The sequence below is a fragment of the Clarias gariepinus genome, chromosome 12, assembly GCF_024256425.1.
Source record: "Clarias gariepinus isolate MV-2021 ecotype Netherlands chromosome 12, CGAR_prim_01v2, whole genome shotgun sequence".
Taxonomy (NCBI): Eukaryota; Metazoa; Chordata; class Actinopteri; order Siluriformes; family Clariidae; genus Clarias; species Clarias gariepinus.
Window position 1 is genome coordinate 12,130,672 of NC_071111.1, and position 27,578 is coordinate 12,158,249.

Below are 27,578 nucleotides of genomic sequence, written 5' to 3' on the forward strand. Positions count from 1 at the left end.
CTGGTAAACTTGGCTTAATTTAATCATCTTGCAATTCAAAATCCATTGTTTGTGCTTAGGCTGTAAATCTTTTGATAAAGCTTAATGTGACATTTAAATATTAAAATATTTGATTCATAAATACTATTTGCATGCAAGTTTTGTTTTTAAGTTATTAAAATGTGTGTATCTTCAACACCCAGAATGCTGTTTGGCTAGCTGCTGATAGCTATGCTAATGGCTAGCAGTGAACCCTGACTACTGACTCAGTGGTCTGGAACACAAATATTTTCATTGTAAAAAGATAATTAATGTTTAAGTTTTCCTTCAAAGTTAATGAGAAAATACGAGACACATGCTTTTATTGTGTGGCTGCATGAAAAAAACTTTCAACATCAGCTTCATATTTAATCTTTTATTAAAGATTGTTGTGTTTTTATTTCAGACCTGCAGAGATACAATTACAGTGAAACCTTGGATTGCGAGTAACGCGGTTTGCGAGCGTTCCGCAAGACAAGCAAAACGAACAAGTCTTGGTTTACAAGTACCGAGTATCATGTATCACGCATGCGCTTCTTGTTTTGAGGCCGAGCGTTACGTGATCACAACTGAGCCAACGGTTTTTTCTCTCGTGCTGCGGAATTGTGGGTAATTGTCTCCCCTGCTGTGCGCGTCTCTCACTGGTATAATCAACATCCGTGTGAGTGAAACATATTTTATTTTGTGTTTGTAAGCGCGTGTGTAGAGCGTGCGCGCATGTGTAAAGCAAAAGAAAGTCTCATTGGAGAGGTTAAAGATCCATTTTCTCCCTCTCTGTCGTTATGTACGCGCACACGTAACTTGACACTGTGCCCCTTCACACACACACACACACGTTTTATTTTTACTTTATATTCTGTATTAATTTTGTTTATACATTTATTTTTTGGGGCTGTGGAACAAATAATTTAAGTTTCCATTATTTCTTATTGGAAAATTAGCTTCGATTCATTTTAGTGTTTTGAAATATGAGCCCACTTCCGGAACAAATTATGCTCGTAATCCAAGGTTCCACTGTACTTTGACTTTTCATTTGACTCTTTCTTAATTTTCAGCACGGAGTAAAACCCATAGTTAAATTGTATTGGTTTTAGCTTAAGATTTTCAATTTAATCACTGCTCTTGAATACTGCTGAATACTGAACAGTTGGCAAGAACCTACACAAGTGATACAGAATTAAGACCGTTAAAAGAAAATTAAAGGAGGCGGAAATAGAAAAAAAGAGTGCATTTGTATGACCTCTGGTGAAGCCCTGTGTTGACGAAAAGAAACTTTGCCTAGCAGTGCTGCTATCCCAGCTTTCATCAGCAACGTGGCCAGATTATTGATCTACTGTAAGTAAAACAATCACAATCTCTTTCCTGTTATCTTTCCTGATGAATCTTATAATGGTCTTCAGAGTGAGTCAAATTAACAACTGAATATTCCTTTGCACTACACACCTTGAACAACTAAAGTTTTCTTCTTCTTTGACACCCATCAGTGCAAAGGACATACTTAGTCGTCTTCATTCATCACTGAGAAAAAGCACTTGTCATTTATCTTAAAACAAACTTCTCTTCAGAGTTTGCATTAAACACCTCCAGAAGCATCTCCGTGAACCTTTTAACGTGTTGTTTCGAATGAGATTATTCTAAAAGCGCACACAGAAATCATGATGTCCTTTTCAAGTAATGGCAGCAGTGAAAATCACCACACGGTGGTGCTTTGTCCGCTACGCCTGCCCTTTGTTCAAAGGCATCTTACAGCTTGCTTGTTTTTTAAAACAGAGGTTTCAGCCTTTTTTTATCTCTGCAACACACTGGCCTCTGATACAGAGGTTACGTTCAGTGTTGCAGCTGGAAAGCCTCCTAACCCATCCAGGTAGCAGTCAGCTAGCAGGAGAGTCATGCACAAGTACCTGAAAGATCACAAGTAGAAAAAAAGGGAGTACTAATGCAGGATACATCATGGTACATTTCTTAAGGCATGGTGCATAAGCTTTAACCACACTCAAAACTTCTGAAAGGTTTGTTTACTACAACCTGAAGAAAAGAAGTAAGTTAAAGGCCAAATATTCCATGATTTAAAAAAAAAAAAGATTTTTGTTAGACCTTTTGATCTTTCAGGGAAAGTGAAAGTGAAGAATGCGATGGGGAAAACAAATCCAAAGTCATTGATTGGATCATTTCTTAATTTCTTTGTATATCACAGCGTTAATAGGTCATAGGACAGTGCCTCTTGATTTTACACACCGAGAACGGGACAGAGACAGAGAACGGGATTTAAATGATTTGAATGTTTAAATGGACTATTCTCTAGTACTCCAATTCCATAATTTTCACATCCACGTGGCTTTCATCATCACCAATATCCTAACTTCGATCTCTCATTAACAATAATTTGATCAAGAACATTTTTTCTTAGGCTGGGATAAGAGCACTTGGGCAACATGAACCAAATACTAAACCAAGGAAAATGTGAAACTGAGTTAAAATTAGTTCAAAAGGTCAAGAAGTGGAAGGGAAAAAAGAATACATAATCCATAATTACTTGTTAACAGGTTTGTATTTTTATATTTATTCATCTTGCTGTCTGTTGGGTTTTCTTGAAGTAAAAAGAAGGATGTGTTAGTGTCCCAGTCCCTAGTGGCGGTCCAGTCCGGCACTCTGCAGCAGGTCTGTAGGGGGTTGAGCTGAAGCTCTGAACGCTGTCTGGAAACCTGGTGGGGGAGAGTGAAACTGGCTAGCAGCGCTGGCAGTGCCTGGGGGCAAGTAGGGTGCCCAGCCGGCTCTGTGAAGAGACATCTGGGCACTAAAGGGTGTACTGTGTGGGGGCTGAGGGGGTACTGTTGAGCCGGGGGGTACGTCCATCTCTGTCAGGGCCTGAAGGGATTTTAGCCAATGTGGAGGACTGTCATCCTGAAGAGAGTCCAGACAGTTGGCTGAGGATGCTGGGATACCTAGAAAACAGGAGCCAACAGCAAAATATATCAGACCAAACATAGACGTCTATATATTTTCAGATCTACTCAGAATGCAGGCCACCATGTAAAGCACTTAGATTATACTTTTCGGTTCAGAGTAAAAAAAAGTTGAAACATTCTACACTCAGATGTCTGGCTACGAATCATTAATTTTAAAACTCCTCTGGATGATAGATGAGACCCAGCACCACTCAGAAAACAGACGTGACTTCCATGCTGATCAGTCTCTTTATGAAATGCACGCAACACAAATGTGCTTAAATCACTGCCTGTTCATAGATTTAATTCCCTCTTAAGGAAGGAGGCTTAGATAAAAATCAAATATACAGCTGCAGAAGACAGCCGAGGATTCGGATGATGTTTGTGATGCGGAAAGGTCACCTCTAGTAGTTAATTTGTGCTGTAACAGGAACCTGCACCTCTCAGATTTTATGTGCCTGCAAGCCAGAATAATTATTTAAATATAAAAAAAATTATTTAAATTTAAAAAAAAGAACCTTACTTTACCTCATTTTCAAAAAAATACAATTGGCTCATTTCCCTGATGTGCTTACAAATCATTATAATGTTGAAAAAATGCAGATGACTCTCTAGCCAATTCTTTGTGAAGTGTCCAAAAGTAAAGTCGTTTTTCATTTATAATACATTTATTTTGTTGGTTCCCTGGAGAACCAGTGCTTAGCATTTTCAGCAGTGGCCTGGGTTCGATTCCCAACCAGGGACCCGATCCCAGCTACTTGTGCATTCATACTTTAATAATCGTACTCACTTTCGTGCAATGTGTGTGTGTGTGATTGAGGTTATAATGTAAAGCTTTATAGGTGCAGCTGACTCCTTCAGCCTTCCCAAAACATCACTAAAATATCACTGTGATCCCTCATTGTACCTCAGCATCAAACTAAACACTTTAGATCTATATGACAGTAACTCAACATTACCATATTATATAATCAGTTTGGAGCACTGCTGTGTCATGATCTGGAAACTTTTTTCTCTTGGTTCATCACTTCCTGCATCATGTTTCACTTAACCTTACCTGTTTTACAGATTAAACACTGGTCACACCTTGAGCTCAGTAAGGTAATGCAGGATTAAATACAACCCCCTGGCAAAAAAGGATGGAATCACCACTCTTGGAAAATGCTCATTCAATTGTGTAGAAAAAATAATAATTACAGACATACCACAAAACTATTTTCACTTAACATTTCAATCTTTAGGCTTTAAGAAAGCCAAGTGTAGTTGTTTTGCAACCGTTTTTTCAAATCAAGCAGAAGAACAAAAAAATTAAAATAAAATGGGATCACTCTATTTGGAGGACGATATTATGGAATCACTTTGCAGTATAAACATCATCAGATTACATCTGCTAGTTAGTCTGCTGATTGACATAAATCATGGCTCCAACATGAGACATGCAAGTTAAAAAAACAAAACAAAAGAGAGGATTATAAAACTAAGAAAAAAAATCATCATGGAATGTTGCTAAAGGTATTGGCTGTTCCCAGTCAAGCTTTGTCTAAAATCTGGACCAAGTAAAAATCAAATGGGAAGGTTGTAAAAGGGACGAGCACTGGTAGACCAAGGAAGACATCAAAGCGTCAAGAAAGAAAACTTAAAGCAGTATGCCTTAAAAATAGAAAATGCACAACAAAACAAATAAGGGAATAAATTGGGCGGAAACTGGAGTCAATGTCTGTGACCAGACTGTAAGACATCACCTAAAGGAAATGGGATTTACATACAGAAAAGCCAAAGGAAAACCACCTAAACCGAAGAAAAAAAAAAAAAAAAAAGGTTACAGTTTATAGCTAAAGGAAGTCATGGACTGTGGATGACTGGATGAAAGTGATATTTAGTGATGAATCATGAATCTGCATTGTGCGGTGTGATGATGCTGGACAGAAAGAAAACATGCAAATTCCCACTATCATTGATGATATGGTCCATGGAAAGGCTCCAACCTGCAAACCTGATCTGGCAAATGCAATAAGAGAAATTTGGAGCCGGATTGATGAAGAATGCTGATAGTTAAAGCCATGCCTTAGAGAATTCAAGCTGTTAAAGCCAGAGGTGGTGCAACAAAGTACTCATAGTTGTACTATAGTGTTTTTGTTTCATGATTTTACAATATTTTCCTCAGAATTAAGTGATCCCATTTTTTTTCCCCTCTGCTTGATCTGCAAAAACAGTTTCAATTAACTACAGTTTTCTTTCTTAAAGCCAGAAGTTTAATATGTTTAATGTAAACAGTTTTGTGGCATGTATGATTAGTTTTGAATGAACATTTCAATTAAAAAGTATGCTGATTCCATACTTTTTGCCAGGGGTTGTACATTTGAGCGGTGTAGTATGTTTAGGTTACTATCACTACTTATTTTATCTAACTTCAATAATGATCTGAAACTCATAACATTCTGCTATTAAACATACCTGGTTCTGATCTACAGGGTGATTTACTCAAAAGAGGCCCTGAATATTCTGCAATAACTCTCGCTAGGACGAAGCAATGTGAACAAAACACATACAAAGTGCTTTTCCGTATATGGAGCTTTGAACACACCGGGATTCCCCTGAGTCAGACCTATAAGGTAGGCACCAGAAAGCCATCGCGCCGTTTAATGGTGTAACCCTTCTCTCAGTCACTCAACTTCTACATTGAAGTGTGTACAGCAGAAAACTGATCACTTCCAGCATCGCAGTTAATGCAATTGATTACACACAGCATATATTTTTGGTTCAGATTGCTTCATCATAGCAAGAAGTATTACAGAATGCTCAGGGCCTCTTTTAAGTGAATCAATCACCCTGTATGTTTCCAATGTAACCCCTGCATGTACTCCAAATTAGCAAACACACTAATGTTTAAACACACATGATTAATACATAAATGTATGTTATTTAGCAAACATGTTTCATCATTATACTACCGGAGATAAAAGCGCTACACAAGCACCACTGATCACAAACAGGGTCACGTCTTTGACCCGGATTAGTCTCGTCTCCACCGCTCCACCGTGTTGGGGGTGATGACCACAAATCTTTGTTCTTTTTGTCAGTGTGAAACTAATAGTAATGACCTTCAGGACTTTGACTGAATATGCTGTGGCATTTCCACACACAACAGGAGTTGTAAAACTGCGAACAGATCACCAGAAAGACTGGCAGCTGGTGTGGTTTTAAATCAGGTCTCGCATTACAGCTAAGAGCTCCGTATAACATTAAAAACAGAAACATTTTCTAGACATAGGAGGGGATATCGTTTGGATTAAGTCTTGGATTAAGTAATCGTTTGCGATTTCTTTTTAGTAATACATGTAATCGCCATAGCGACTACAAAATCAACGTTTTTTTTTTTTATATATGCTTGCATTCGAGGTGGCAAAATGTTGCAGTTCCTCTGTAATCCTGCAGGTGAAGCGCTTTAAACTATTCACACACTGGCAGGGACAACCAAATTATTTGACAAGTTTTGTAACTTTGTTACAAAAAAAAAAGTAATATTTTATTTGGATATTTATAAAATTGTGTTACAGAATCACAATATAGATCGAATTAGTACCTGAGTATTGCGATAATATTGTATCGGGTGATCCCTGGTGATTCCCGTCCTTAATATATACGCTATATACGCTATGACACATGCAGTGGCACGGGTCGCTGTTTTTTTTTGGTCAGCTCCATTTTTTTGTTGAATTCTTCTTTTTCTGTTGTCTCTGATACAGTTCCAGAATGATGTTATTGTCTGAAATGGCTTTGATGCAAAATAACCATGATTACTTCTCTTCCATGACTCAGCACTTGCCACTATTAAAAAAAAATAATAATAACCAAATATGTCTGGACCCTTGTCCCCCCCCCCCCAATTCAATTATGCTAATGCAAAAGATAATGTAAAAGAAAGTTCAATTAATCATTTGAAACACTCAAGGATGTGTCAGTTTGAATGGTAAATTAAATGTCACTTCTAAATTGGTGGGTCTGAAGCTACACTGGTCCATATAATGACAATTTTGTAAATTTACTGTGATAATGAGAGAAAACAAAAAAACCCTGAGGACTTTGTAGCATACCTGTGATGATTGCTGGGTCCATCCAGCTGGCTGTGCCGTCCCAGCTCAGGCTGTGTGTCATGCCACCTGTGTGATTCACGCCGGATGAGGATGATGAGGAGGATGAGGATGAAGATGAGGAAGACGAGGAGTTGGGCAAGCCACCGAAATTAATGTTGATGTTGGGTAAAAGAGCTCGAAGGCCATCTTGCCACTCTTTGACATTTATACTCTCTACTGAATTGCTGTTTTCTGTGTGGACAGAGAGAGAAAATGACCAAAGAACAGTGATGAGGAGTTAAAAAAAACAAACAAAAAAACTTTAACAGCAGAGTGCCCTAATGATTTCCCCATCCCATACACAGGTTTTGTCCAAGACATACACTTGGTTGAGTAAACATTTGACGTAGAAAGTAGAAACACAGCTGCAATCTGAACAAGTCTCTTGTGTGCATTCTGCTCTTAAACACAAAACTGTTTGACTTTAGTTAGTATACACTAGTACAAGAGTTATTTATAATTTCCCTCTAGGATGCGTTCCCTTATTAATTTGTGGCTTTCTTATTAATCAAATATTAATCTGACTGTTTAGATTGCCTTGTGAAAAGCTGCGTTGTAACAAGATATTTTGTGGAAAGCACTACACAACTGAAGTTGAAAAGAATTAAAGTGAATTAATCACACACTTAGAATGATCACCCTAAATGAAAACTATAATTGGGAGTCAAGTTGTGACAATAACAGTGCATAAATACAAAGAGACAAAAAAAAAGGAATAAATTCAGTATTACCACTTTAATATCTCATTCAAATTCAAAAGCTGGCTGCTAAAAGGAGCAATAACACAGCCACCTGTTTCTATTAGGTATGCAGTGACACATGGGTAGGCTGAGAATTAATAATACGATCAAATACCAAATTGAGGAACGTGCATCTGTAGAAACTGAGCAGTTTGTGCTGAAGATTTCTTCCAATAAAACCAGTTCTCTAAATAATCCATTCACCAACCTAAGCGTCCACTTCGCAGCCAAACTTTGCACATGCCTGATTTCTACAATTTAGCTTGTGGTGACTTTAATGAACTGAATCGCTACTAGCTACACTGGATAAGTAATGTGATTTTCCCTGCGTCAGGCAGCAATGTCGAAATACACATTTGTTTTGTTGTCAAAACCTTCAACTTAAACTATTACTGTTACCAACTGTGTGACCTTTACATATGCCTAAGCAAAGCGAAATGCTTTTAGGACTGTATCAGAAAACAATGTAATTTGTTTGTCTGAACAGTACACACACCAGCTGTATTACAACCAGAAAAAAAGGCTATATGAATTTTTTTTTTTTTTTTGAGGACAGGGAAAATTATGTTTATCTTTATTGCTGACTCAGGTAAGGCAACAGTACCACAGCAAAGGTATATGATACATTTGTACCAAAGTTGCACTTAAAGCAAAGAATCCACTTCTACCCCAATAATTTATTAGTTCTATGCCGATATACATTCTTGCTAAGTTTTAGTTTAGTCATTAATCACAAAAAATATACATGTCCATTTTTTTCAGTTTTTATTACTATTAAATTCTTCACATTCCCAGATGTTTTACTTTTAAAAATTCCACTTGATTTTCTTTTTTTTTTTCTTCCAGTCATTTTACAGTTTTCTGACTGAGCAAAAGAAAGCACTGCATTTAATGTAATTTCTTTTTAGAGCTCAGAACATCAGTAGTAGTGTTGCCATGTTTAACACAAGATACCTTCGAGCTACGGTGAAAGGAAAGGCAAGTGCCGCTTAAGAGAACAAAGTCAATAAAGTGAATGTGGAATTGCTTTCCAAGTGTTCTGTGGATACAGAGGATCTAAAGGGAAAAAAAATCTCATAAAAGTATGACAAAGGCAGACTCTGGCTTCAGAATATACTGTGCATCTTTTGGCTTAACAATTTCAGGGTCAGCAGTATACTGAAACAATCGAATTAGCAAATGAACAAAGAAATATTACACCTTCCATGGTGCCTGTAGGTGTCAGCAAGTTAAATTAAATTCAGTAGATTACTTAAATGGCAATTCAAATCTAATTTAACAAATTTGCAATAAATATGTACCATATCCAAAAAAATTCACATTTCCATGTACTTGCTTCCCAGAATAATGACAATATTCACTGTGCAAGCTCCTACGAAGGAAATCTATGATCACCTTTCTTGTCACCCTTACAGTTTTGCACCTTTATGGGTCCAGAGAGAGAAAAGAAGAGCGATATATGACCCTTGCTCAATTTTTAACCAGAAATTGTTCCTAAGCACCATAATAATCCAATATGAATCATGTAGACTTATGCAATAAATATGCAGTGTTAAAGTAAATGTCGTATAAATTAAGATTATTTATACTCCTTTACCATGTATGTTCTTTGCAGATTGCAACTGATCATTCAAATTAAAACATTTGTATGGCATATGATGGATACTTATCAAGCCCTTTTAATAGGAACCCTGCATCACGATTAACTGGCTTTGCAATGCATAACATGATTACGAATTTAATTTTAATGTTCACAAGAAACAGAATAGGGGGGAAAATGTGATCGTATTTGACTATTATTATTACTATTTTATTTTTATTATTATTAGATTGTGGAATGTTGGTTGGTGCCAGTTAAGTATTTGAGACACTGATGATCTTCTGGGATTATCTCACACCCAAGAGTTTACATTCAGTGTGAACAACAAAAAATAAATAATCTAATTAGCAACAGTTCTGTCGGCACAAATGTCTTAAAAGAAAAGAGGTCAGAGGAAAGTGGCTAGAATGAATCTAGTTTTGGAACTGTTTATACCTGTGGTGAGCAGAAATGCAACTCAGAACGCACAACACGCCAAACCTTAAGGTGAATTACCTACAACAGCAGTAATACACCATCATCATGTTCCTTTTATTATGGTCAAGAACAGGAAACTAATGCTATGTTGGACACACACTCACTGAAACTGGGTTGCCAACTATCGGAAAACCTGGTGTTAAAAAATTATAGCACAAATAAAAAATGTTTTACTGTATATAAACATACCAATCATCTGTTACTACAAAAAAACTATATACATGACATTTAAAAAAACCATAGATGAGCTTGTCTGATTTCAGACCGGAAAAGTCAGATTAAGTAAATCACTCCATGCTTAGCTGGCTAATTTGCAGAAACATGGCAGTCGTACTGCCAACCTGATGTCATTATAATTATTTCTAATAATTGATCATCCTTTCCATCAGGAATGAGCAGTGCTCAGCTGCCAATTCTATGAAAGGAAGTCATGGCAAGTTCGATGAAAATACAAAGATGGATTACTCTCACAGAGACTTGCAAGTGACCTTGTACGAAATGATACAAAAGGGTCCAGAGAAAAGGACAGATGTTCAAGCTGCCTGTGAGAATGTAATGAAAACACCACTTCTGTAGTAAATTTGCTTACTCTATCTAATCATATACATACATAATTAGTTTAGACAAAAAGTAAATTAAAAACAACCTTCCTATATAAAAACTTAAAACCATTGTGTGCAATAATCAGTGCAATCTGTATTTATGTGAAAGACTAGAGTTCTTCAACTCTTGGATAAAATCTTATAAATAATGAGAATGAATCTAAACTGCTTCCATCACAGCATCACAGTGCCTCCTTGTGGATCAGTGCTTGCCTTGAAAACTACAGTCAACCTTTATTTTACCAGGTAGAGGCCCATGTTATTCTCCATTAGCACATATTAACCTGTGTTATCCCTCTAAACTCACCTGTAATAGGGATTCCTCCTAGACCTGTATTATGCTGCTGTTGGGGTGGCAAACTCAAGTCCAAGAAGCTGTTGTGTTGTGTGGTATGGTTCAGGTGTTGCAGGTTGGCACGTGCCGTCATGGTCAGCCAGCTGTGGCGAGATGCCAGCGCCTGTGTGTGTCCGGGCAAGCTGAATGGGGCGTAGCCAGGGCGTGGGGAGAGCTGGGGATGTTGAAGGTGGTGGGGGAAGGCACGCGGGGCCAGCCCACAGTTCGGGGGGAGGTGTGCGGACGAGGCAGGGGGCAGCATGGGGCCCTTGGCACTGTGAAGCGAGCTGGGAAAATGAGGAGGGAAACCGGGAGCAGGGGTCACATGGCTCATGGGTGAGGTTTTGTCCTGTACTGAAAGTTCCTTCTCTATAAGGTCAGCCAGCGCCTTGCTCGTGATGTCGAACGGGTCGAAGCCGAGGTCGTCTTCCTGCTGCTTGGTAGAAGAGCCAAAGCCGAAGGCTGCTTGCCAGTCTGTGGAGGACGAGACTGGTATGGTATCTAAAAAAGGAAAAAAAAAAACATTTATTTATCAAAGCACATTTAATCACAGATTGAAGGTAAACCTGTGCAATACATTAAATCAAAATGTTGAGCAGAAGTGAAGTTATGAGCAGTTATGGTCCAGATTACAATCATAATACTGGCTGAATTGTATGAAACTTTTGCAGTACTTGAATATCTGCCTGATGTTTAAGCTGCATCAAGTGAAATCAAAATGTTCACTAAAAGCAACGTTATGAACAGTTATGTGCCGGATTTAGTAATCTACTCTACAATAAGCTGCTCAACATCAAAAAACACTTGCACCAATAGATATTAATAAGAGAAGCAAAACTGAATCTTTTTAATAGGATTAATTAACATTTTCAGCAGTAGAATAGCAGTGTTAAAGTGTATGTTTGGGTAGAAGTGAATGTTAACACAAAACTAAACCTTTATCCAATCTACTTTTTCAATTTCTCATCGGCGACTGTGATTTTAGCTTTAACCTTACAACTATTTCTACAAACTCTACCCATCAATGAAGGGTAATTCAGCTATCTTCTTTGTTATCTTCTCAGAAGGCACAACACATCAAACCTTGAGGTGGATGAGCCACAGTACAACAGCAGAAGACAACAATAGGTTCCATTCCTTCCAACCAAAAACAGGAATCTGAGTACAGACTGCCAAAAATCCTGCGGGATGATTATGCCCCCAAAATATCCTCTGATGTCTGATTTAAATATGAATTCATGGGATCTTTATAAAATAGTTATTAATAGTTTAATAGCTAAAAATTTCAACAGAAATTCTACCCACATGCATTTGTGCTGCAAGACATGCTGGAAAAACAAAAACAAATGAGATTTAACAAGGGTCATGCTAACCTGATGTAAACAGGCTCTGTGGTTCAGGCGCAGTTGGCCAGTCTGTATTGCTCTGTGTGGAGCTTGAGAAACCAGGAACACTACTGCTACTGGGGATGGGGTTCGGGTGTCTGAAGTTGCTGTTGTCAGAGAACAGTGATTGCGACTCGGTGCCTGCCCCCTCAAAGGGTGACCGCACTGTTAAACCTGCTACGTTGGCAGGTACCACCAGACAAGGCTTGGCCAGACCTGGAGGGGGCGACGGTGAGTCACTGCAGGGAATCTGGGTGGAGAGACGGTGCGTGTCAAAAGTGACGGAAATCACACAGGAAGGAAATGAGGAACTAAAAGTGGTGCTAAAAGCACATCATACACTGGAAATTTTAGACATATGAAACTGAATAAAAAAAAAAACTGGGTTGTTTTGATCTGAAATTACCTGTGGCGTTTCTCCGTTTCCTATACTGATGGCTTCTATTGGTTTTTCACTGGGGCTAAACAGAGATCAAATTATTCTTGTTTCAGTTCAGACATAAAATAATATGCAACATGAAAAAAAAGAACATTTGTAAATATATAACTTGGAATAATAGCTGAAAAAGTACATAAATGACCTGACATTACTTAATCTTACTACCTAAAGCAAAAGCATACTATTATCACATATATATTATATATTACATATATATTATAAATAAAAGTCACTTGATCATATGGATGTTCTATGAATGGCATTTTTTTTTGGTACCTGGCAGGTTCACAGTTTGAAGAGAAAGGCGAAAGGGCTGGGAGAGGTCCGAGGCCAAGCTCAGAGTCTGGACCGTCAGGAGTCAAGTGCTCACAGTCTGAGCCTCCGTCTAGAGGCGGGCTCCTGCGAAGTTCTGGAAGCCCATTGGGCGTCTTTCCTATAGGATTTAACGATGGCCACGCATCTTTATTCATATTGTTGGAACTAAGAGAGAAAATAAAGGGGGAGAAAAAAAAAAGACATGAGAAGGACTGCAAAACAAAAAAAAAAGTGAACAAATTGAAAGAAGTGAAAACTAAATACCTGACTGATAAAAATAGTTTAACAGTTTAAAAGGAAAATATTAGTGGAAAACAAACATATAATCTATGTCTATTAACCTGGTAACATTTAGAGACAGTTAAAAAATATTTAGTCCAAACCTCTGGACAGAGCCCGATTTGTTTTTTGTCTTTTCTCCAGGTCCAGTAGACGTCTGCAGGAAGTTTGGGTTCATTTTGTAAAGCTCTTGTAAAAGTTTCTGTTCATATTCTTGATGCTTCCCCGCCTGCAATTAACAAACAAAAGTCCATTTTAGGCTTTCAGGTTTCTTTTTTTTTTTAACAAACCAGATTCTAAAAAAGTACAAACTTTACCTGCATCTCCTCTTTAGTGAAACTGGCTGCCTCGTCCCCTAGCTCATGTAGATACATGCAGTCTGGCTTGGGACACTGCATGCTTTTTAAAAAGTAACTGCAGTACTTTGTTGTCCCTAAAGATGCCTGTATAGTAAGTGACAGGTCAGTTATTTCAAACAAAATATCAAAATCAGACCTTTAACAACATAGACTACCGTTTAGTGTTATTTAATGTGTTACCTTAAGAGTTCTGCCATCAACTACTACGTTGTTGACGCACTGTATTGCTCTAAGGGCATCTTCTGACCGAATATATGTGACATAGGCACTAGCGCTAGGACCCTAAGAAAGATATGACACAATAAAATGACATTCAGTTTGAAGGAAAATGCTTTCAAAAATGCTTTCAAAACAAAAAAAACTTTATCTCGCCAAGAAGTGAACTAACACTCAAGCAAAAAGTAACTTAAGAGCTTTACTGTTTGTTGTAAACTAAAAGAGTAATCCTAGGTTATACTTCTTGATGGAATATGTGACAGTAAAGATCACCTGTGAGCCAGCATATGAGGTGCTATTGTTGATGACCACTTTATGAATCTTCCCAAACTTCCCAAAATATTCTGGCCTCTTTAAAACCTGTAAGGCAAGGTGACAAGAAAGAAATTAAGCTAGGTTACCAAATCTCACTAGGAACATGTTAAAAATAAAATGGGGTATAGTCTAAAATGGGGTAAAAGTAAAAAAAAAAAAAAAAAAAAAGCGTCACAATAAAAAAAAATGTGGCTTTTGTTCACTCAGAGGCTACTCCCTTTTAAATGTGGAAAAAAAAAACTGAAAATGACTACAACTAGATAACAAACCTGAGGTAAAAAGGTTTAAAGGGCCAAAAATTGGGCAAAATCAATCAAATTTGTAATGTTCCCTCCTCTGAGAAAAAAAAAATGCATGTTTTCCCTTGAAGCCCCTATAATATCATAAGTTGCGCTCAGGGGCTAAATGTGTCCACCAATAGGACATCTGTCTGTAATTTTGCATATACAGGGCTCAGTAACAGTAGAAAGAAAAAAAAAATGAAAAAAGCTAATGCCAGGGTTGGCGAAAGTAACATCTGTATTTAAAACAAAACATCTTGTCAAAATGAAAAAGTAAAGGAACAATATTTAAAAAAACAAAACACACAAAGATATTGACAGTTAAAGAAGACCAGCTTAAATAATGATGTGGCTTTACGGAGTCAGGAAGGTTTCAAAATGCTTATGCTGGCAGCTGTAGCAGTGTGTATGTACGTGTGTATATATGTTGTACCGCCAAGTGTTCCTTCAGTAAGGATTTATCATTCAAAGCTCATTAGCATATCAACCCATCAATTTCTGTGTCTCTTCTGTGCTTTCTTAGGCACCAGGGTTTTTATATTCTGCTGTATCTGCAGGGAGGGGCTTTGCACCGAGGTCTGGAAGAAGGCAGTAGAGTCTTGAGCTTTTTTTTTTTTTAACAGAAATGCTCATTGCAGTTTTAAGGCCAACACCACAAACACATTGCACTCCAGTTTGAATGGTTCCTGAGCTCTACGCTCCTAATCTCATTCAGACAGTCTATGTACATGCAGACAACTTAGCACTCTGCTTCTCCACTTCTCACTCTGCATAATCTGTTCTGTGCTGGGAGCTATTCAAGGTGCATGATGTCAGCTGTGATGGCAATCGGTAAAACGGAATGAAAAGACGTGTGTGAGAGAGAGAGAGAGAGAGAGAGAGAGAGATGTGGTCCGTGGGCATGGAGCAGACTGACAGCGGAGGCTGAATGGAGCTGTTATGTTATAATGTTCTGGTTATGAAATATAGGACAAATCTCCACAAGAAGGTTCTTGCAAAATAATAAATAAATAAATCTCCTAAATTGTCTTATGAAACTGAGGGTCACGAATATTTAAATTTATAATTTGCACAAATATAACCCTGCTCATAAATCATGGCTAAACCAACTTTATTAAAATTCGTATTCTATAGAAGTTTCCGGCTCCAGTAAGATTAAAACATTTAGACAGTGCTTATTTATTAAAATAACTTCCTTTTTATTGCAAACAATTCAGCCGGCATTTAGGGAAATTTCAGTGTAAAAACAAAGCCTTTGTGGCAGAGGATTTGATTACTTTATTACAGGTTACTGTTATAAGCATTTTTTTAAGTATTATTTTCATTATGCATTGTGTGCCTCTGAACAAGACGTTACATAAAATGTATTGCTTTGCTTATTTTCTTTAATCACACTTAGAAATGTGTGCGAGTGTCTGCAGAGAAAAGAGAAATAACCTCTGGGTCAGCGAGTCTTTGTGATAGCCCCACCACAAACACCAAGTTCCTCTGGACGACGCGCACACTCGCCAGGTGCTTGCGGTTCTCTGTGATCTTCTGCTTGCGCTCGTTCTGCTTCTGCTTCTTCTCATTCTTTATCCTCTGCAGCTCTTCCTGAGACAGGGGTTTGTATACAGCTGGGTCTTCTGGATAGGGCTAGAGCATAGAGAACACACAGTTATACTCACTTAACCCCCAGGATTCAACCAGACAACCTGACCAACTAGGTGTTCATACCATTCGCTAAAAGAGCTTGATGGCAGGAAATGACATTAATTAATCACTGGACAATCACTGGATGGTGGTAAAGAGAATTTTGGACCTTGGGGTTTTACTGTTACCTGGATTTTTCCTAGAAAGCTTAAGAGCACTACAATAATGAAATCACTGGAAGCCAGAAGGCAACAGAGTGCAAATTATTTTATCAAAGCTTGCTGGGATGTTGAACGTAAGCGATCAAAGAACACTTTCCCCGAAAGTGCCCCTGTGGAGCTCTTCCCTAAAAACAGGGCTACACAGAAAATCTCTTATGATGTTCCTGAAGCTAAGCTAAATGTTGGCTTCTCAAACTGTCTCTATTTTTTAAAAAAAAACTGTGCTTTTGTTGGTGTGCGTCACAGTAAAACGTTATCACATAGTCTGCTATTTACATCCCGGTGTTACACGCATAACTCATCTGTCAGCTTCAGCGTCTGCTCAGTTACTCTAATTATTGCATACTTTGCCATTACACACGGACTAAATTTCATTGTCATTGTCACAATTACTGCACAATTAATACTGTTTGCACGGTTGGCAATTTGCCACATATAAATTTGCACATTATAGCTGAACTGCAATTAACCTAATTTCTCTTTTTCTATTTTTTTTTTATTTTTATGTATATGCTTAATTTATATAATCTTGCAGTGTTTGATCTCAGATAGTATTGCACTAGTAACTTCGTATCAGTGCTCACATTACCCTGACTTTATGCAAGATATACAGTGTGCAATCTACAACCTAACTTTGTTTTTCTGTCTCTATGGCTGCTGGATATACAATAAAGTGTCTGTCTGTCTCACAAAAAAACAACAACCTGGCTGCGACGAGCAATTCTGCACCACACTTCATATAACACAACATGCCTTTTATTTGAACAGTATAATTAAAATAGTACATTTTAAATAATAAATCCTCAATGAAGCAAAGAAACTTCCTAATTTTTAACTCCTTTGTGGGAAAGCCCTCGAATCGCCATGATCACACTTTTTTGTACCTTCCTGCAAGCGGGACAGAGGCCGTTCTCGTCTGTGCGGATGCGGTGCCAGCAGAAACGACAGATTTGGTAGCCACAGGTGCATGGAAAGAAGTTAACGTCATCGATCTCTAGGGGCTCCATGCAAAGAGGGCACTCCATTGGATCCTCTTTCACCTCAGGGCTACGGGACATCCTATGGCACGATGTAGACGAAGGACTGGGCGTGACACTAGAGGAAAAAAAGAAAAAAAAAAACACAAACGGAGAGGGGGGGATGAGGAGTGTTACATTAACTTCAACAGGATGCATTACAGAGATGACTCAGTCAACATAAGGCATTTCTGATACAGTAACAAGTCTTTGATCTAAAACATATTTTAACTTCACTTTTCTGAATACAAAAAAAAATAAGTTTGTAACAATGTTGATAGGTAACATTATTCATGAGTTTCAGTATAGAAGGCATTTCCCCATGTTCATATTCACACACACACAAAGCCACAATAAACAGATCACCACCACCACATCTCTCACTCAGCAACAAATGTTTGTGTGGGAGAAGGTGCAATTAACCTTACTTGTTTTATTGCAAAAATAAATACAAAGATACTAAATAAGAATTATGCATTTTGTCCTTGATTTGATTTTGAGAAAATCCTTTTTCCTCTACTCAATCGACAAAAATGAGGCCATGATTAGGTATAATTTGATATTAAAACAATAAATTCAATAGATACAATAAAAAACATCCTTTATTTATTTATGAAAAACAAGACACATTACTATATGTGTATATTTTATACGAAATTTCTTCAACTTAACAGATGTCATACGTTTTTTTTTTGGGGGGGGGGGGTTGTTTCTCATAGATGACTCTAACTTAAGGGTTGCTTTGAAGCGAGCCTCATGTATTAATTGTATCTGTCTGTAGTGTTTAGGTACAGAATTTCAGTGGCCAGCCTTTTTGTGAAAAGGTTTCCTTCAGATTTTTTTTTTATTTAGCTAACCGCACTTATGTTGCCAAGCTCCACCACTACCCTTATGTTGAATGAAGTCATTTCACATAATGAAATTGCATTCCTAAGAGACAACAAACCCAGCAATTAGCACAAAACTCTGTGAGCAGAGTCTACCAGTGTAGTGGTTTCTTAGTGGTTAATCAGATCGTATCCTGCATTAGCGAGAATGCTCTGAAACAACCTTCCCCGAAGTGCTAATAGATGGCTTGTCTGGCACACTTCAGGTCACTTTGAACGTCATATCAATATGACATTTGGAAGTTCTCATTACCAAGAACCTCCTCCACAATGTCTCCATTCGTTACACTTTGCCAGAATCAGTGTAAGGTGCCTTTTGAGTGTGACAGCAAGAAGAAGAGAATAAGTGAGGCCTGGACAGTGAAAAGGCAGCTAAAAATACCATGTCCAACACACACCAGCTGTTTAAGCCAGTGGCTGCGCCTCTGGTCTCTTTAAAAGGACAGAAAAGCCTGAGAGCTGGGCAGGACATTCACAGCTCCTCCCCTTTCCCGACTGCTCTACATGTAGGGTCAAAAGCCCTTCTCCTTGAGTCAACAAGGTCCCAACCAGTCAGTGGCTTAAACACACCATGGACAGGAAATACCTGGATTGAATTAGCAACACTGCCCAAGGTTGGTTTGGTTTACCCCATCAAACGTCCATAATTCCATTCTTTACTGCATCTAAGAATGTCCTACAAGAGTTCAAGAAAGAATCCTGCCACTGACAGACTCGTTTATTTATACAGACAAATTCTCAGGAACAGGTTTAAAGCAAAGCAGAATTGAGTTAAAAACAAAACCAAAAGCATTCAAATCAAAACTGTAACAAAAATAAGAAACAGAGAGGAATAAAGTTTATTGACCTCAGTCATGGGTCAACACCAGCTTGTGTGTATGCTTTTCAAACTAAAATAGTAAAACACTGAAGGGAAAAGAGAACATTAATAATCAGATCTTTAAAAAAAATTGCACAAAGCACCAAAAGGAAATAATGTTTTTATAAAATTTCTAATCGATGTACCCATTTCTTTCACCCAAATTAAATCAGCAGTTAAAGACTGTGTGGCGCTCACGCTCTCCCTCTCCATTGCCCTGTGTTTTATCTAGTTCAACTGTCTGTCTTGGCTCAAATGTGTGGATATATTTGTGGTATTAGTGCCAGTGTAGCATTTCAAGCCATCACTCACCTCTTCCATATCCTACTTGCTTTTTCCAAGGTAAAACTACTGCTAGCATAATATTAGTATCAGCACTTATTGAACTTTAAACTTAGCTTTTCTGCCATTAAATAAAAGTCCTTTCTTTGGTTTTCTTGGAGCAGGAAAACAGGAAATTCTGTGGTAATCAATAATGCCTATCACTTTGAATGCAAAGTATTCTTAAACCCTTCCAAACCCTAAGTATTAAATCAATACTGCTCGGCATACACTGAGCTGAAAGCATCATACTTTTATACAATTGGTTGACAAATTGAGGACAAAATAGTGGCTGTTATGCTGTAGGAAGCATTTTTGGGTCCATTTGTCCCTTTAGAAGCAAGGGTCATGGCGAATCAATATAAATTCTGATCACTTACATCAGGGTGTTTTTTTTAAATCTCTGGCCCTGTCCACAAATAACAAGGGCCCACTAAATAATTTGATGAGGAGGATAATGATGCAAAACATGTCCTATGGCCTTTACAGTCAGCAGATCTCAAGACAATTGAAGCAAAAAACTAATGGAAGATTTAGTTTGATGTGCTCATCAAGAAATCATTGGGGGGGGGGGATCTTTTGTAGAATGACGCACACCTCTCCATTACAGGTTTACAGAGTTGGTGAAATTTACACTGCAGCAATAAAAAACATTAATGATCTTTCTCATCCACCCCTTAAAAAAAAGAAGAAACTCCTTTTGTCTCTACTATACTAAAAAAAATACTATCGCCAGCTTAAACAGCAAGATGATAAGATAAATCGCATGTTATCATTATGCATTTTGGTAATATTCATAATTTCCTGTGTATCCCTAATCCAATTATTTCATTACAGCGTTATTTTCTTCCAAACACTTCTACATCAGGATCAGTATGATATGACCTCTTCTCCAAAGTGGGCAGAGTCTCAGCTCACAGATACGGTTTCCAAAAAGTGCATGCATTGTGTAAACCAAGAGGAAGTGCATTCTTCCGTTATCTGGAATGCATGCATAAGAGATGAACTTCAATTAAGGGAAAAACTGCTCTGAAAGCAAACAGCTGTTCAATGTGAAATATTGACAAACAACATCTATAACATCCATGATCTCCAAAACTACATAAAAGAAAACGAATGACAGGATCATGGGCACCCAAGGTTCACCCAAGGCTGACCCACACCCCTGAGGACCAAAGGCTAACCTGTCTAGTCCCATCCCACAGAAAAGCCAATGCTGGCCAATATAGAAAGGCACCAGAACATCCGGTGCACACATTGAGAGGACATATGGAGACACACCTCTGAGGGGCCAGAACTGCCTCCGGTGGCACAAGGAAACACCAAACCTGGGCTGTTTTATGTTATGGATGATCAGTTTACCGTCGGCCACCGAAATTTGCTGGCATAAAGTTCCTAGAGTACCCGCAAATAGTTAAAAAAAAAAAAAAAAAAAAAAACGCAATTTTTTTATGTGGTGGAAAAAATTGCCTTTTTTTTATAGTTTAAACCCTAAATATGCTCCCAAAACACTTTCATCAAAACACGCAATGAATTATTCCCTAGGTTCTAAAAAAAAATCCACAAATGACTGAGGCCGCGACTTCACGGAGGGTCGACTGTATACATATTTCAGTTTGCATTTCACAGCACATTGTCATTGCTTTTATAACAAATCCCCTCAGAAATATGTTCGTTGTTTTTTTGTTTTGTTTTTTACAATACATCAGCAAGAACATCTGTAAACGTGTTCAATCATCATTCAACATCAGACAGAGTTTGACATGATAAAAAAAAAAGCAAGTTTACTAGCGGAAATGCCTAATAACCTTTTCTCTACTGCATAACACTGCAAACCTTGTGCTAAATTAGCTACAAAAGATCACACTCACGTCAGTCAAGATCTGAGCTACAAAAGGGGACAGGTTTACTGAAATAAAACGGGATGGGAAACATGGCACCTGGTTGTATGATCTTTTTTTTTTTTTTTTTTTTTGCCATTTGGCATCACAGCATGAATACATGGACCTAACCTGTCTAGTTTGAACAGATCATAATATTGCTGATGTTGATTTTAGTTCAAAGATGTGGGGAATAATTTCTTAGCCCACACACACACTAGGCTTCTTAATATTAAACTGAGGCAGGTTTGACCACCACAGTTGCTGATCACGTGCATTTGCTTACGGTCACAATTTATAAAATTTTTTTTTTAATGGCTACTTTCAGCAACAAGTCGAACATGATGAGCGCGGTGTACTTCGATCTCTTCTCACCAGTCACCAGATCTCTAGAGCACCTTACGGATGTAACAGCGCATCAATGTTGCAGCTTACGAATTCGTGAACTTGTCTACTTAATGGCATGTTTGTAATACTGTGGAAGCCATTGCGTGAAAAACTGTGGCTCTTCCTGAACTGGGGATGTAGTCGATCCTGTAATTAAACTGAGTGGGTCACTTTAAATATCCTCTGCTTGTTTGTGTGCATGCTAACACGAAGGAAGAAGCCTTATTTAATTAAAATTCTAGTAGCGTGTGATCATGTACTTTGCTCAATAATACAGTGTCATTCTGAGTATATGACATGGAGCAGAAAAACAAAGTGCACTAAGCTGCCTCAAGATGAGATCTGGCATTAACTGTAAATGTTTATGGAAAGCAGATATATCTAATATGCTTATTGCTTATTTCAAAATTGCTGCCAGTCCCTTATTCCAGATAAACGTAAAACACAAGGTGCTAAGTAAAAATAAATAAATAAATAAATAAGCTAAAAAGTATGAACATGAGAGGAAGAATGCAAAAATGATGCATACATAACATGGCACAGTCTATGCAACTTCTCATTTTTTATTTCTAATGTGTACACATTGAGGAAGTTGCACGAGTCACAGACATGACATAAGAGTTAAGTGTCATAAGTTTAGGAACTTAGGAAGACTAAGATGGAGAGAAATATGTAAACCAGGTGATACTGTGAATTAGCAATCAACCTTTATTAACGTCATACAGTTAAATCACAAACTGGTTCTTCATTTTTGGTCTCATTTTTTTGTGACTATAAATACAATGCAAGTATCCGTGTATCCATGACTGATTTGTTGCCGCAATACAAAATATCGGTCATTATTGTATTTAATCGCTGTAACTCACTAGCCCGGGGGTGTTTAAATCCAGTCCTTAAGGGACAGTGTCCAGCACAGTTTGCAATTCACCAACATTTAACGACTTTGTTGAATCAGCTGTGTTTGAGCAGACCTCGTCTGCAAACTGGATTATAAACAGACCTGCACTAGGCCCAGTCTCACAGCCAGGTCAAGGCAGGAATATTGCACCATTGTTGCTCCTCTGCGCTTTGTATGAAAAAAACGGAGGCAGAAATCAGGGACACACCATCTGGAGCTTTAAACCAGGTGTTCTCAATACCTGCTCGTGGACATTTTAGTCTTTTCTCAGCTCCCAGCACACCTGATTGATTTAATCAGATAATTAAACAGCCTTTTCTGAATTAAAGTGTATGTGAGAGAGCAGGGAAAACAGTGGATCAGATGTACCATCCACACTTAATTAGTGCTTAAGCTGTAGAGCATCAGGAACAATAAACTGAACAATCAGCTGAGATTTAAACTAAATCAACAGTATTTGTTTTTAGATTTTATTATTTTTTTAAAAGCGTTACTGCATTAGTCAGCACATGGCTCAATCTAGCATTCAGGGAAGAAGTCAAATGTAAAACTAACCATTTTTTCCTGACAAATCCTATGTTCTGCATTATGAAAGGGTACAAAAATTTGGCTTCATCCATGATTGGTTATTTTCACCAGGGCGCTGAAATAGGAGCCAACCCTTGAGTGTGGTGAGACTTTAAAGGCAGTTCAGTTAGGCGGCTGTTCAATCAGGATTGGGGAGACAGCGAGCTCAGAGCAGAGTTCTGCATTTAGTCAGTGATGTAAAGAAGCACTGAAGCACCCCGATGCTCGGTTGAACTGCCCTAGTTGTTCTGAAAGCAATGGTATGCACGGTATTTCTGACACGTGTTGGAGGTCACCCTAGATGTTGTGGTAAACCCAGGTCCCTCTCTGATAGCAGAAAGCTGAATGCGACCTGAAAGTGCTCACTGAAGTGGCTTAGCTCCACATTCGTGGGTTCTCATTACATTAGGTAAATTTTGTTTCAATTTTTCTACCTCTACTAATAGGGTAGAGATAACTGTTCTAAATCAAAGTATTAGAACAAAAAGCCTAGATCTTTTGTTATTTGCTGTACAGTGAAAATATTTAGGCTATGAATGAAAAAAAAAGAAAAAGAAATAATTTGACCTTTTGACGCCTAATAATTACAATTGGTTTGACCCGACCCATTTTTCAAGCGACATGTGACTGACGGGTGTGTCTTGTTCCCCGGGTGTGCCCTGTTAAAATGATAGTTTAAACAATTAATAACCATAAATATCTACTCTTGGTTTGAGGCCTGGATTTCACTGATGTTAAAAACGACAAAACATCATGAAGACAAGAAACCAAAGAAACCACTGGTGTACTTACAACCTGACATGAAACAGGTCTGCTGAGGGAAACTACCCCCATGCATAGCAAATATTGAGATAGGCATCAACAACCACCACAGGGCAGGGTTCAAGGTATGACAATCTATTGTTTTAAAGAAGACTTTGAGAGCAGAAGTATAGAGACCATACCACAAAATGCTCAGGGATCAGCAGTAAGAATCAGAAAGATCTGTAAAGCCTTCACAACGTCTCTAATCAGAGGTGCTGTTTGTTAACAGGTAATTTCTTGGTGGGGTTTAAAATCTCACTTGACAATACTGGTTTTTGCAAGAACTGTGTTATTTCATAGTTTTGCAATCTCCAGTATAGAAAACTGACTTAAAAGGTTTTGACTGGTACTATACATATCAACAAACATAAGCTGAAATTTTGACCCATCATCTTATACTCATCTTTCGATTTTTGAACACTGTAAAACATCCACCAACCAAATGCAAATGATTAGCACTTGCCAAGAACAAATGAATACTTTTCTATGTAGGTTTGTAGGCATCTAAAGCATTATAAGAAAACCTGACACACACCCAGAATGTGATAACAGATGTGAAGAAGGCTTACTCAAACAGGCATAACAGAACTTAGTCAGCATGCTTGTTTTCATACAAAGACCTTCTTTGAACAACTAAAATTTGCAGCCTGCACTTTTTGAGAATTTCACACATTAGTAATGAGGGCTCTCCCAGAGGAAAAGACCATGCACATGGATGTTAAGCAGCACGTTTACAAACAATATCCAAAAACAAAATTATTAGCAATAAATCATAAAAAAAATCATAAAAGTCCATGCATCTATGTATATTATAAAACATATTACCTGGCTAAAAAAAAAAACTGAACCACATTACTGGAAAAAAACTCAAATATTACTAAAAAGATTTCTGCTTATGTTAAAAGATAAGGCACGTTGTAAGGAAATTCTGATTTTGAATCCTGACAATGTTACAGCAGTCAGAAGTCCAAGAGAGCAGAAGAGAGACACAAGCTAATCAGGAGGATCTGTTAGCCAATGCATGCACAAGGGGGTGGACAGTGAGTGTGTTACACCACCCCATGATGCAGCAACAATTTGAAAAGATGTGCTTGACTGGCTTTATATGAACAAATCATGTGGCGGCCTTCACCATTCCGCAGTGGACGGTGCATGACGATGAGTCCAAAAATTTTGGGGTTGCACTTTACCCAGAGCACTATATTAAATCTGCAAGGAGCAAAGATATAAAAAGAAATCTAAATCAGATTACTGTTTGAATACTTCTCCGCCAGTGCACTTGTGTCTCAGAGAGCTGCATGATCATTTTAGCAGCTTTAATAACAGTGCACAGCACAGTTATAAAGGGTTAGAAAGCAAATTTATAGACGGGATCTGACACATCCAGACGAAATAATAATAAAAAAAACTTTTGCATGTTGCTTGAAAGAGAACGTCTCAGATTAACCATCTATCTTGTATGTTCATAGAACATAATTATTATTTTTTTAATCCCGTCTCTAGATTTTACCCATTACTAGACTTGACCTAGCAATGTTGTCATCTTGACTTCCACAGCAAAAGATGCAGCTTCTACAGATGCAGACATAAAGCTTCAGACACAGTAAAATTACTGGGCAGGATTGCATGTCTGAAAAGGGCTTTAGAGTCCTGTTGTGATATAACTGATTATAAAAACGCTGCCAGACTTTTGGTTTAAATCTGTCTGTATTTGCAGCTGCCTTGCGGGTTGTAATCCTATGAAAATCCAGCTACAGATGGAGTTTAGACGTGTAGCATTTGTTATGCTTTTCAAAGCACAACTCTTTATGTATATAAAGAGGACAGTGTAACCACTTCAGGTGCAGGTCAAGACTACAGACTGGGAAAGACAGATAAAATTAAAGTCGAACTGTCCAAAAAGATTGACGGACAGGGAGGGCCTCTACAAAGTGTGCAACAAAACGTGACTGTATTGGAATCTTTCAAAATTGTGTTGTTGTTTTTTTTGAGATAATGACATTAGCTATCTGGACTCTTAGGAAAAAAGATATAACGTTCCAGCAAAGACACATTGACAGCTGGCTAAATACAGCAGCTCAAAGCGTAGGGGTATTATTAACCTACCCATTAAACACACATACACAAAGACACACAATATCAAATATTAATCTTGTGCCTAATTGTACTAAAGCAAATAGCACAGTTTGTATTATCTAACATTACCCTTACAGTTATGGCCGGGTGGGTGGCTATGTCTCATTAGCTCACTAGCCTAGCATGCTAGCTAACACAAAGATTTGAAGTCAATAATCTCAAAATATCCTTCAAGTAAATGGCATACGAGTCAGTTACAGTGGGTTAAGATATATAAATACAGTAAGGACTGATATTTTGTGTTGCTCAAACAAACCGGTCGCGAGCTAGCTAATGCTAACTGACATGGGTGTAGCAGTTGACACTTAGCCTGGAAGCTAGTTTGTTGACAGTGAAGCAACACGGCCAAGTACATGTCTACTCAGAGGAAATATATACATGCAAATATTTGAAAATGTGTGCGGCACAGAAGAGAAATGGAAAAACAACAAAATATCTAGAAACGTAATAATAGTGGAGGCGGTAAACAAATCAACAAAGCGGCTAGCTCTCAGAGCTAACTCGTATGTTAGCCATGTTAGCATCGAGGCCTGTACGGTTCCGGTAAACCCCGAGACTCTCACAACCAACTACATACCTATGAGAAGATTTATTTCCAGTAGAAGAACACTCATTTAATCACACAAGAACGAGTGGGAGTGTTTGTTTAGTTTGGTTTGGCTTACGACAAACTCTTAGACATAGTGTACACCCAAACTTTTGTCGTTCCTTTTGGCGAGCACAGGCTGCTAGCTAACGTAGCTAGCTTTAGGGATACTCACCCTGTCTAAATTTGTTCTTCTCAAGATTTATTCACAGCAGTTGGGAAGGTGGTCTAAGGAATCTTTCTGAACTCCGGAATTTTAGGAAACTGGGAGCACGGACTCTTTTGGGGGGGGAAATTACTTCTGCGCTCTTAGCTAAAGGAAAACACCAAGGCGATCTGAGAGCCTCTATAACCATGTACAGCGGCTGCAGCTTCAAACCTCCATCTTACGTGAAATGGGAGGAGTGTGTGTTGGGGGGGGGGGCGTCGTTCGGAGGACCGAGTGACAGCTTACTGAGCATGCGTCAGATCAACTCTGTTCATGGGCAATGTAGTAAAACCAGGATTAATAGACTATATGAACAAAAGTGTTTTGCCAATCCTGTAATGACCTTGTATCCAAATACCTATACTTCAGTATGGAGTTGGACATTTTTTTGCAGCTATAACAGCTTTCACTCTTCTTGGAAGGCTGTCCACAAGATTTTGGAGTGTTTTTTTGAGGAATGCGTGCTCATTTATTCTGTAGAGCATTTATGAGGTCAGTCACTGATGACCTGGCTTGTAATCCCTGTTTCAGTTTTCATCCCAGTGGGGTTGAGGTCAGGGCTTTGTGTGGGCTTGTCAGGTACTTTCACACTGAACTCATCAAACCATGTCTTTATAGTCTTTATGGGCCAGGGGTAGCTCAGTGGTTAAGGCATTGGACTACGGTTCGGAAGATCCCAAGTTTAAACCCCACAACCACTGTTGGGCCCTTGAGCAAGGCCCTTAACCCTCAACTGCT

At 38.2% G+C, this 27,578-nt stretch overlaps 1 protein-coding gene across 1 annotated transcript; it reads right to left on the bottom strand.

Annotated features, from left to right (window-relative positions):
- Positions 1-379: 379 nt before the first annotated feature.
- On the bottom strand, positions 380-27,016 carry cnot4b (CCR4-NOT transcription complex, subunit 4b). The gene is made up of 13 exons (XM_053508812.1): positions 26,808-27,016; positions 17,176-17,386; positions 15,876-16,073; positions 14,116-14,202; positions 13,807-13,908; positions 13,585-13,710; positions 13,372-13,496; positions 12,950-13,153; positions 12,641-12,695; positions 12,223-12,484; positions 10,823-11,350; positions 7,058-7,288; positions 380-2,960 (listed from the first exon to the last, which is right to left on the bottom strand). The coding sequence occupies exons 2-13, from the start codon at positions 17,347-17,349 to the stop codon at positions 2,644-2,646; spliced, it is 2,409 nt and encodes an 802-aa protein (XP_053364787.1). The 5' UTR covers positions 17,350-17,386; positions 26,808-27,016; the 3' UTR covers positions 380-2,643.
- Positions 27,017-27,578: the final 562 nt, after the last annotated feature.

Coding starts and splice junctions, on each gene's coding strand:
- cnot4b (XM_053508812.1), bottom strand. CDS start 17,349: ATGTCCCGTAGCCCTGAGGTGAAAGAGGATCCAATGGAGTGCCCTCTT. Junction 13,909..14,115: donor CCTCATATGCTGGCTCACAG/GTGATCTTTACT, acceptor TATCTTTCTTAG/GGTCCTAGCGCTAGTGCCTA. Junction 12,696..12,949: donor TCAAACTGTGAACCTGCCAG/GTACCAAAAAAA, acceptor ATCTCTGTTTAG/CCCCAGTGAAAAACCAATAG.